The 12,600-nt window shown below is 38.1% G+C and overlaps 1 protein-coding gene across 8 annotated transcripts in view; it reads left to right on the top strand.

Annotated features, from left to right (window-relative positions):
- DCUN1D4 (defective in cullin neddylation 1 domain containing 4) overlaps positions 1 to 12,130 on the top strand; it is a 113,118-nt gene extending 100,988 nt beyond the window's left edge. For 7 of the 8 annotated variants that reach the window (XM_064285823.1, XM_064285822.1, XM_064285827.1 and 4 more), the window contains 3 exons: positions 6,413 to 6,517; positions 8,631 to 8,733; positions 8,844 to 12,130. In XM_064285823.1, the coding sequence (XP_064141893.1) occupies positions 6,413 to 6,517; positions 8,631 to 8,733; positions 8,844 to 8,899 (264 nt within the window). In that variant the 3' untranslated portion in view covers positions 8,900 to 12,130. The remainder of the gene's footprint in view (positions 1 to 6,412; positions 6,518 to 8,630; positions 8,734 to 8,843) is intronic. The other variant, XM_064285824.1, reaches the window with a different exon arrangement.
- Positions 12,131 to 12,600: the final 470 nt, after the last annotated feature.

Below are 12,600 nucleotides of genomic sequence, written 5' to 3'. Positions count from 1 at the left end.
CAGGGACAACGCTGTCAGTCAGGCCTAGCCTTTAACAATGGATTAGCTAATATAACAAGCACATACCGCAAAAGACAAAATAAATAAATGGGACCTAATAAAATTAAAAACTTTAGTTCATCAAAAGACTTCACCAAAAAAAATGAAAAGACAAGCTACCTACTGGAGGAGAATATCTTCAGAAACCATATAGCCAACAAGAACCTAATAGCCAAAATACATATAAAACTTGGGCAGCTTAACAACAAAAAGACAAATAACCCAATCGTAAAATGGGTGAAGGACTTGCATAGGCATCTTCACCAAAGAGGACATTCAAATGGCCACCAAACACATGAAAAGATGCTCAGTGTCATTAGCCACTGGAGAGTTGCCAATCAAAACCACAATGAGACACCATTTCACTCCCACTAGGATGACTAAAATAGATTTAAAAAAAAAAAAAACCAGAAAATAACAAATGTTGGCAAAGATGTGGAGAAATTGAAACCCTTACCCATTGCTGGTGGGAATGCTAAATGGTATAGCCATTGTGGGAAACAGTTTAGTGGTTCCTCAAAAAAACTAAAAATAGAACTACCATCCAAACCAAAAACCAAACCTGTTGCCATCGAGTTGATTCTGACTCATAGCAATCCTATAGCATAGACTAGAACTGCCCCCATAGGGTTTCCAAGGAGCACCTGGTGGATTTGAACTGCTAACCTTTTGGTTAGCAGCTGTAGCTCTTAACCACTATGCCACCAAGGTTTCCAGAACTACCATAAACCAAACAACCAAACCCGGGGCCGTCAAGTCGATTCCAACTCATGGTATATGATCCAGCAATTTCATTCCTAGGTACGCATCCAAAAGACTTGAAAGCAGAGACTCAAATAGAGACTGACTCACCAGTGTTCATTGCAGCATTATTCACAACAGCAAAAAGGTAGAAACAACTTACATGCTCATCAGCAGATGAATGGATAAACAAAATGTGGTACATGCATATAATGGAATACTACTTAGTCAGTAGGAGAAATGAAGCCTTGATACATGCCACGTTATGAATGGAGTTGGAAGACATTATGATGAGTGAAATAAGTCGCAAAAGGACAAATACTGTATGACCTCACTTACAAAAAAAAAAGACAAGTGTGTAGAGAATATCAAATATACCATGAACTGCTGGAAGAACAAATGAGTCTTGGAAGAAGTACATCCAGAGTGCTCCTTCGAAGCGAGGATGGTGAGATTTTGTCTCACGTACTTGGACATGTTATTAGGAGGGGCCGCTCCCTGGGAAAGGACATCATACTTGGTAATATAGATGGTCAGTGAAAAAGAGGAAGACCCTCAGGGAGATGGATTGACACAGTGGCTACAACAGTGGGCTCAAACACAGTAACGATTGTGAGGGTGGCGCAGGACTGGGCAGTGTTTCATTCTGTTGTACATAAGGTTGCTGTGAGTTGGAACCAACTCGACAGCACCTAACAACAACAACAATGCAGAACAAAGTTTATTGGTGGTTACCAGGGGAGGAAGGGGGGGGGTTAACGGTGATGGAGATATTGCATTGATTGAGGGTAGAGTTGCACCGCTGATTATTTTAATTGCTGTCAGTAAGTTGTACACCCATAAAAAGTTGGATTGCAAAAGTTGTGTGATAGCTATATTTACAACAATGACAGAAAAAAGAAAGAGTAGCTGCTGAGGCTGATTATGTACAACCAAAAACTTCGTGGGATTTGATTTCTTGGCTTGGACATCCTGGTTAATTGGCTTAATAACCAGCTTAGTACCTCTGTTCTACCTCCTAGTTCGATGTGTAGCGTCTTGGGTCTTAAAAGCTTACAAGCTGGCCATCCAAGGCACAATTGGTCTTTATTCACTTGGAACAACAGAGTTAGGGACAGGAGGATATGGAATGTGTGGCTAATTGCCTCCATGAGCAACTGTCTCCTTTACCATAAGATAAGAAAAACTGGATGGTGCCCAGCTACTATTACTGAACATTTTAATCAAAAATTCTATAGGAGAGCACTAATCAAAAGGGGGAAAGTGTAGAACAAAATTTCAAATTCTCATGGACTCCAGACTTCCTGGAGCCGTGAAGGTTGAATGAACTACTGAAACTATCTCCCTGATACAATCTTTAAACTTTAAACCTGAAGTTTTCTTAAAACCAAACAATAGTTTAGCTTAACTGGTAAGAAACGTCTACCTTGAACATTGGGATGGTTATGGTTATGGTTGTATGTCAGCTTGGCTGGGTCATGATTCTCAGTTCCTGGTTCAGAATACATAATTGAACCATTCTTTGCTGACAGTATATTACTTAGGTGTCTATAAACCCCAAGTTTGAAATAATAGCTTATTTCCTGAGAGTAGTGCTTACGGTGATAGAATATGATTGTGCCATATAAAATGACAAGGAAGAACTGTGACTACGGTGCAGATTTTTTTTCCCCCTTTTTGTTTTAAAGGAATTGTCAAGAGTTGAGCTTAAGTAATTGGTTTGTAAACATTGTTATCTGTAAACTAATGCTGGCTGGGTTCTAAGAGCATAATTATTTCAGGTTTGTTTTTCCCAATGTGATGGCACTCTCGAGTTTTAATGTGTTTTTTTTTTTTAAATCCTCATTCAGAAAACTTATTTCCTATATTTTCAGCTTCCTATTCTGAACCACGATGTTTAAGATTTGAGTTCTTTATCCTGTGTTCTTTTTACTTGGGTAGCTGTGTTAAAGAGGACTGACTGCATTTTCTTTTTATCCATTTTTTGTAATGCCTGTGGTCTCAGATGATGTGATATATGTTATAGGTCTTCAGTTTAGGCCTTTTTGTTTCACACACCGACTTCTGACTCGACTGTCACCATTTACGTTTGTGAATCGTGGTTGCTTATGTGTTGTTTCTTGAGTCCTGACTAATCTCTTGAAAATCCTCATAATTTTTTCCCCCCTGTTAAAAATATTTTTCTTTGTAAGTTTAATAATTCAAGATTGCTCTTCACATACAACTCCTGAGCTATTAATACTTCATGGAAATTGGAAACAGTTGGGGGCCTCTGATAAACCATATCTAATACCTAGGTGTTTGAAAACTTACTTTGTAATAATCATATTTACATGTTGGTTAACTACCTAATTGTTTTGTGTCACAAGAAAAAATACTTTTCACATTTTAATGGGAAGATGTATACTGTAACAGTCTTACATAAACAAAAACTCCTTTGATGTTAGGACTCCAAATCAGTCCTTAATAAAACTTTGCTGTTCTTCTCTACTGTATATTACCTGTTTAGGGAATGCATTTATGCTATATGTAAAACCTAACTTCCTGGAACATTTGCAATAAGATCTTTTGGTTTTGCAGCTGTATTATTAGAGGCCTGATTTTGTTCTGTAACTGCTGTTTTTAATCTATATTTAAGGAGGTAGATTCTAGTTGTGTACTGTGTGGGGTGGGCACATCCTTGTTGTATAGAACCTATTCAGCTTCTATTATTTGAAAATAAAACAAAATTAACTTTAAAGTTTATGCATACCTACTCATCTTGGGATAGGAAATGGACAGGTAGGACAGTTCCCATTTCTTTCTCCTTAAATTTTGACAAGCCTTCTGGGGATGCTGGTTGACCCCTTGACAGGCCATCTCAAGGTACTTCTGCTTAGATTCCAACCTTAGGACACAGGAATCTATTGGTCTGCCCCTGCGCCTTGGCACTCCATGGGCAGAGGGTCACAGGAGTGGTCGGTGTTGACATTGTACTATTAAATCCCTTGCAAGGAGCTTCTGAGTGTCTTTGCTGTACTCCTAGAATTTGTTAAGGTGATTATTAAGGGGAAAAAAAAAAAGCCCATAACGTTGATGGCTACCATATAGCAATCTGGGAACTTGTTTCATTTTTAACTGGGGATCCCTTTGCAGAGAATGCTATTATGGTCATTGTCAGGGAGCCGTCTGAGAGTGTCTCTACTTTGATGTGTAGCAGATGTTTGCTGTGGTGTTTCTGACTGTGTGGCTCCCAGGAATTTTGAGTGTTTCTGGTTTTGCTCGTTTGCACATAGCCTCAAGTCCACCTACAGGCAATGTTGGTGATCAGTTGAGATGCCACTATTCGGATTGTGAGTGCATCTATAATATCTTTCTCTTGTTTGCTAGGCAGAAGATGGTGTTAGTGATTGCGAGCTGCTGTCTGGCACCTTTGCAGAGCAGGAGTAAGTGAGTGCTGTTCAGCTTTCCAACCCTGTGAGTCTAATGCCTTTCCTCCATGTTTTGGCACCACTGCCAAACACATGCATTGAAATCCTTCATGATCATCAGTTTGTCAGATGATTATATTGTTGCAAAGAGTCTGTCCAGGTCCTTTGTACCTTTTTTTTTTTTTTTTTGTCACCTTAGTGTATGTCCATTGTGATGGGGACATAGGCATTGATGATGTTGAAACAAGGCACAATATATATCAAGGCAAGACTAGATATTTTGGGTTCAGTGAATGATTCAAACTCCCCAGAGGGAAAACTGTTCCAGAGCGACAGTGTTGTCAGCCTAGTGCTGCAGATCTGTTGTTCAACAAATGGACTGTGGCCCAGTTCTGCAGGGCCACATGTGTTTCTCAACAGTTTACTCATTTTTCTTTTGGATTGCTTCATAGTGTGATGTGCTGTTGCTGTCTGTCACACTTACGATACAGGGTAAGAGGAAGTTTTCCATTTGCTTGCACAGTGTATTGCAGAAGCGTAAGCCCTTGAAATACAACAAACCAATGAGGTTGAGTTGGTGAAAGGTGGACGATTGCTACAGCACCTTTTGTACCATCCTCTTCTCCACCGGGAGTGGGTGCTGCAGCCCTGAGCAGCATGCTATACATGGCCAGGGGACAAGCAAATAGAACGCTGTGGAAAGAAGGCCCCACCTGTTTGCATAATCTGTTGCTGTCCAGTCGATTCCAACTCATGCAATGCTATAGGGCAGAGTAAAACTGCTCCTTAGGGTTTCCAGGGAGCACCTGGTGGATTCAAACTGCCAATCTTTTGGTTAGCAGCCAAGCTCTTACCACTGGGTCTGATTGCATAGAGCTGTGGAATTGGAGTTCCCACCCTCACCCCCCACCCCCACCATCATCAGACTTAAGTTGTGTGGCCTTTAACGGAGAAGGGTGACATGGAGCCATCTAGCCTGGTCTCTTCATGAATGCTTGTTTTATGGCTGGGACCAAAAAACAGACCTATTGCACATCTTCCTTCGCAGCAAGTTTCCATATCTTCATCTACTTTGTTTGCTGTTGTTGAGTATTAACTCCTACGCTTTTAGATTCAGTGCCATGATCAGAAATTCTTTATGTTCTAAAGAGCACTTCTCTGTTAGAGCCATGGAGGTAACGTTACTTTTCAGGAGGTATGTGTATGGCTGCATATGTGACTGACAGTGGTAGTCACAGCATCGTCCCTTGACTTGGTAAACATTTATGTTCCGCCCAAAACTGGATATGTCAGGCATTTTCTCCCTTTGTAGAAAAGCACTTTTGCAAATTCCCACTATAGTTAAAGATACCACATGGAGGCTAGCTTTGACTATGTAAGATTACCACTTACAGTTCCAGAGTGAAAACCTATCAGAAGGATAGGAATGAGAAATTAGGATCCTCGACTGCAAATATAGTGGGAATGAACGTAATCTTTTCATATTCAAGTTCACATACTATCTCTTTTCTGATTTCCTTGTGGAGTGTTGTCTTTCACTTGGCTACTAGTCAGGACTATTCTGCTAGGAGATTCACGTCTAACAAATCCAAGGTAAGGAGGACTGCAGAGATAGACACGCTACTTTCCCACAAAGAGGGTGGACGAATGCATCCTCTTATTTGGAGGGATAATCCAGAGCTCCAAGATTTTATCTTGAGCCAAATTTAATTTCAACATGTTTCGGTATAAGAAAAATATTTACTAATGAAGTAGAATTGTTGAAAAGTGGCTCTTACTAAGGAAACTTGACTCCTAAGCATGGAAATTGAAATCTTTTAAACTCCATTGAGTTAAGTTACAGGCTTTGGGGTCAACAATTATGATTTTGATAATTATCGTAAATGTCAAATAAGCAAGCGATTGAGTTACAGATTTTGACTTATACCATGAAATACTTTGGATACTGCTGCTATATAATTAATTGATTTTGTGTTAGGGTGATCATTCAATTGACATAAGTCTTTCCCACAGTGAATTTATATAGTATCTAAAATGATGGGACCTTCCATTGTCTTTGGCTACCTCCCCTCTCCTGGCCTTAGTCCCAATTCAGAGTTTTTATGGTATATGATAAATGAGCTATTTACTAATTTGTCATTGAAGTTAAATACAAAATTTGGATTACTGGAATTTATTATTTGGGGGCATCCGGCTCATCCTTGTTTTTGTTTATTAAACAGGAAAAGGACCAGCGCAGCCTAGACATAAACACTGCCAAGTGCATGTTGGGACTGTTATTAGGAAAAATCTGGCCCCTTTTTCCAGTTTTTCACCAATTCTTAGAGGTACCAAATTGTTATTTTATGAAATGTATGTTTGTTTGCTTAGAACTACCAAATATATTTATTTAACCATATTATACAATTTTCGTTTGCTGTACTTTTCTGCCTGTAGGAATTATGGCGACAGAGTGGTCAGTGAGCAGCTACCTGTTTTCTGAGTATGTCTGCGTATGTGTTTTACATTGTGTTACATCATTCTGTGTTAGACGCTTCAGAAACAGCCACAGCTGTGTCCTTTCTGTCCTTTCTCCTTCCCATTTTAAGAGCTTTACTTTTGTTGAAATTTACTGCTCTTTATAGCAATAGATTTCTTTTCTCTTGTGGCTTTAGATGAATTTCCATTTTTATTAAGCAAAAGTTAAAAACAAAAAAAGAGCCATCTGCCTTGTTACTGACGTTATTATAGGGTGTTACAAGTTTATAATCTACTCTTACTGACTCTTATCTCCAACTGACTTGGAGACCTTCTGTCAATTTAAATATTAGGCAAAATGGCAGTATATCCTTCAGCTTAACTTTTTTTCGGATCTGTTAACTTTATTCCGTCATTGTTGGTTGGTTGGTTGCTTTAAGCACTGACGATCAAAACTTTCGAGCCACTGGTTATTAGCAGCTGTTTTTGATGAAATGTAACACTGGAAGTATTTCAGACGTAAGTTTGATTTACTTGGGTTATCATATGTGGCATCCTCATTGCCCTCCCCCGTCTCGAACCCTTTTTTAATAATGTCCTTTGCTTGCAAGGATGAAGGTGTTGGGTCTTTGGAAGATCCTGGGCCCTACCTTGACTCCAGCTTCACTCTTGAAATAAACTTTACTATTTAAGTAATGGTCTAGAAAAACTGACAACAAATCTGATTCTTTGAGGACTGTTGTTAGAACTTGCTTTTAACGTTACTAACTGGGACTTCTCAGGAAAGGCATAAAAACCAGCCTTAATATAAGTATTTACATACACGATAGTCCATATCTAAAAATGAAAATGAACTGTTCCAGTGTCTCTGAGAAGCCCATGAGGTATGTGAGCTCTATTTGAAAATAGATTCTTATTCTCAGAGTTTAGCAGGATTTGAGTATGGAGGGTTCTTTGGTGGAAAGGCCTTGCCTTGAGCAAATTTGACTTCGCACAATTCAGGAGCATCGTTGACTGTTTCAATTATTGGTTTTTGCATTTAGTTGCTTAGAAAATTAAACTTGTGATCTGTGCTTTGTTCTCTTTCTCTTTCTAGTTACTTATGTTAGTTTGCATTTTTCTTTTAAAAGGGGACAGTAATCCTTTAGCTTCTTGATTTCAGCTTTTCCTTGTTTGCATCCTGAAAACCATTGGCTCAACTCTCTTTGCTTTTCATGTACTTGTACTGTTTTATTATGTTCCTGATTTTAGTGATTTGAGGGTTTAAAAATTGTTAGTTCTGAATTTTATTTTTAAATTTTTGTCCAGGGATATTGTATTTTAAAATATACATATTGCATATTTCTTCTCTGAGAGGAATAGAAGAACTACGTTGTGGCAATTCTAGTTTCTTTTATGATCAGATTCAAGTCTTGAATTATTAGAACAGTAATTTTCTTCCATGGCAAGAGCACCAGGTTCTGAGACCACTCGCACCGCTTAGTGATTTCCTGTCGAATGACCCTCTGCGGCGCTTACCTGAAGCTGACGACTCAGCAGTGAGCAGTGCTAATCACATCGGGGATTATGGATGGGAGCTATCCTTTATTTAGAACTCACTTCGCACCAAACACTGAATGAAGTGCTTTACATAAATTACATAAATGATCTGTTTTAATCCTTGCAACCTCTATGAAGTAGATATTATCCCCATAAGGCTTTTGCAGCCTAAAACTTTCACTTCTAAGGACGTAAAATCATGTTTCTTTGATGTGCTTGCCATTTTATTTTGAGTCCCCATAAAATTATTGTAATGACACATTGTCATCTTAAATTCTGCTCTTGCTGTCCCTCACCATCCTCCTCACTTGGTGCTTAGCACACCTTCAATGGAAGAGTCAACCTTACATGAACTTGATTAAGTTTTGATTCATGCAGTGCTTGAAACCCTCCCATTCGTTGATTTTAAGTGTCAGTAATTCATACTACTTTTTCCTCCATCAGCAATCAAAATATAAAGTCATTAACAAAGACCAGTGGTGCAATGTGCTGGAGTTCAGCAGAACAATTAATCTTGACCTCAGCAACTACGACGAAGATGGAGCATGTAAGTACTGGTGCTGGGCGTCGCTCAGTCCTCCCCATCTGTGTGCGGTCACACATCCTGCTCCTCAGGAAAAGCCTCACAGCCACGATGTTTTCTCTCTTTCTCTTCAGGGCCAGTTTTGTTGGACGAGTTTGTGGAATGGTATAAAGACAAGCAGATGTCATAGGACTTTATGCATAGCAGCGAGAGAGTCACTGTTACCACAGTTCTGTCAACCATTAGCCATAAATTGCTGTTTGTATCAAAGCGCATGCGGCTTTTCTTGCACTGTCTCCCTTTTGCAGGGACGTTTTGGTGTTTGCTATTGAATGGGCCAGCTCTGCTTGCTGTGTGGCATTGTTCTCTTGGAAGGCTGCTTTGCAGTTTGTATTTACACTACAGATGGTGAATTTGCCAACGTCCTCACTGTGATTATGTGTATATTGCTGTTTAAATTTTGTATATGTGTATAAAAAGAAAAAGCTTCACCTAGAGATTATTTCTGCAAAAATGAATTGTAAAAATAATTTTGTGGCATATTTCTAGTCCCTTTTTTCAAATGAACCTGTTATATTTTATTTGGTCTCAAATGTAGCATTTCAGAAGAAAAGACAAAACAACTGTTACCGTGAGCAAACATTGCCAGAATTAACCTTATTGCTTTAAGAGGCCAATTTTTGGAGGGAGGAGGGAGTTATAACTTCTCAGCAGCATATGCCAAGTGTCATTTGGTTTTCTTAACAAAAGTAAAATGATGAGAGCTGTAATTATTTGAACAGAGATGTGTACCATGCTATATAAATCATTTCCACTCTGCAAGGTACAGTTTTTTATTTTGTAATGTTAAAACTATAGTAGTTTGGATACAGGTACAGATGAACAAATTAAAATTGCACCTTTTTTTTTTTCCTTAACAGGGTTTAAATTCTAAAATTTCCTTAGCGGTTTTTGTTTTGTTTTTTTTTTCCTTTTGCATTCTTCTAGTCAGTGTTTGGTCTACTGTTGCTTTCTATGCCATTCTAAGTAAAATTTATTTTGCTTCCCCTGTGAAAACCTAATGGTTTGCAGGCAATTTGTAACTACAGAGCACTTTTAGTTGTGGATTGAATTTTTAGTTAAACTTCCATGATGTCTAATTTCCTAGGTTTTTTGGAAAAAGAAATATACCATAAGTGAGAGATTTTTGTTTTCCTTTTTTTTTTTTCTTGTTTGTCTCTCTCATGCTAGGCTTCTCCTGCCAGAATGTCCATTGCAGGCAGTGGACACGAAACCACCAGCATTGAGTTAAGTCTAATAGACGATAGGACCTTTTGGGGAGGGGCCGCTTGTCATTACCTGAGTAATTTGTGCAGAAAGGTTATAGCCATTATTTATGTGAATGAGGAAGCATGTTGATATTTTTAGGCTTGTATTTTATGTCTTTTTTTTTTTCCTTATTCTTCTTTAGAAGATCTATAGATAACATGTTTTTTCCCCCAACTATCTGGTGCTATTGAATGACTATTCCAGTCCCTAAAGTTTTGTGAAAACACAAAAATCTAATGATTTAACCAAGTAAAAAGCTAACGATGCATTTGAACAAGTGAAAGCTCTAGTTGTGAACACGATGCATGATTGAACATGTAAGGATTGGAAGAGGATTGGATTATTTAGAAATCTGCCCCAAACGTCCTGTAGATTAAATGTGAACCTTTAAATGGCATTCCGTGAGTAAAGCACACAATGCTACCCCTGACCATTATTTCACAGTTGCTTTGTGAACAGTGTTCAGGTTTTCAGCTTATTTTTTTCCTCACTGAACCACCAAAGACAGAGCTTTTGTATGTAGATAGAGTGTGTGTGCATAAGCAAAATCATGGTATGGCAGAATGCAACTACTTCCTTTCTTCAAACCAAGTAGAAAGGTTTGGTTTGCTGTGAAATAGGAAGTTTCAAATGCTCTGTAGTGACTAAGCATACTTAATCATTCCTTGCTTGTAGACCCACCTTACAGATTAATACTAGTTTGTACAAATTACTATCTGAAAAGAATGGAAAATGTTTACAGCCAGCAGCAGTTATTAAGACCACTGTGTTGAAAGGGGCTCCATGGATGTGTATGGATTCGAGTGGTGATTGGCCAGAGGCGGACTTGGACATGTGGAGAACTTAATTCATTTTTCAGACGGATCCCATAAAGTTAACAAAGTTAACAAATCACACTTTCAAAGCAGCAGTTCTTAAATTTGATCAACTGCAGTTTTGCTTAAGGCAAATAGAAATCAGAGATGAAATTGTTTAACAAGTGAATTTTTGAAACACTAAGCAGAGTTAATTCTCAAATAAAAGGATTGTTGCAAGGGGAGATGTTGCATTTCATACACAATCAGCGTTTTGATGATAGAGTAGAAAACCCAAGTAAAAACTGTTTCATGGTGCATAAGATGAAGTATTCCAGAGGGGTAATCTAGCATCCTTAGAAAACTTCAGATAATCTTTAAACTCCCTTAAATTAAGCTCTGTGACTACTGGGTTACAGAGTGTTTGCCTTTGGTTTTCTTGATTTTGTGTAGTTAACTTTAAAGGGAGAAAAAAGGGATCAGACAATTATAATTTTTCTTAAAACTGTCTCCTTGTTACACAGAATTGGTGAACAATCATCAAGCATTTATTTACTGGCTAATGTTAAATACGTTAGGATCCCTTCGTCTGCGTTTTCTTTAGTACCGAGCTAAGTCACCTCCCTTTTTCTCCCCTTCCCTTGTATTTTGAACTCCACGTTGCAATACTCTGTGATAACAGAATACCATTCTTAGATGTTTACTGCTGCGGTAGGTCAGAAATCTCATTATTTGATTTGCCACAAGCACCCGCTAATGTTACGTGCATCTTTTTTGAAGCATGAACTATGAATTAAGGTTTTATAAATCTGAGTAGACAGATCTCTAGATTCTGGTTCAATAACAGATTTCTGTTGCCTCTGTCTCCATTTTAACAGAACTTTTGAAGTTTATACCCAAAAGCTTTAAAGATTAGTTTGTTCCCTTGATTTTAATTCTTACAACTGCTGAAATACCTCTGTAAGCCTTATCCTTTATCCTTTCAAATGTTGTATAATAAATGTATAGACTTCATTGACCAACTAAAATGTTGGGTGTCTGTAAATGAGACCAAAACATGGGTTGCTTTTTTTCATACAATAATTTTTATTCGGGGTTACTGTTAAATGAACAGCAACTAACCTGTAACTGTGAATGCTTCATGTCGTCAGTATTTGCATTACATCCATAAAAGTATGCAAGTCCTGTGACTCCCAGCTTAACTAAAATACTGTTATGCCACCTAACTTGAGTACAGCAAACTGGTTTTAGGTTTTAATTAATGGAATTGATGTAAAATGATATCCCACAAATAAAAAGTATTGTGTTTGGTTTCAGAACTGATTTGTGAATTCTTTCTTTTTCTTCAAAAACCATCCCAGGTGGTCTTTATGGTATCTTATATTTTTTGTCCTTTTTTATTTTTCCCCACTTTATTGCAAAATTTCAAAGCTACGGGGAAAAAAATGCAAGACTATACCTACCTACCACCTAGATTTTCTACTTGTTACCATTTTGCCATGTTTACCTCCCGACCAAGTGTGTGTGTCCATGTGTGTGTGCATACTTCTTTCTATAGATTAACTTCTTCCTGAATCATTTGAGAGTAAATCACAACATCATAACACTTAAAACCTAGTATTTCAAAACAGGGACATTCTGCAATAACCATGATAAAATGATCGTACTAGGAATTAGGCAGTACTATTCTCTAGCATACCAAAAAAACAAACCAATTGCCGTCAACCCTGTTCTAACTCATGGTGACCCAATGTTGCAGAGCAGAACTATGCTCCACAGGTTTTCAAGG

This window comes from Loxodonta africana, chromosome 5, assembly GCF_030014295.1.
Source record: "Loxodonta africana isolate mLoxAfr1 chromosome 5, mLoxAfr1.hap2, whole genome shotgun sequence".
NCBI classification, from domain to species: domain Eukaryota; kingdom Metazoa; phylum Chordata; class Mammalia; order Proboscidea; family Elephantidae; genus Loxodonta; species Loxodonta africana.
This window is presented reverse-complemented; position numbering and strand designations above follow the sequence as displayed.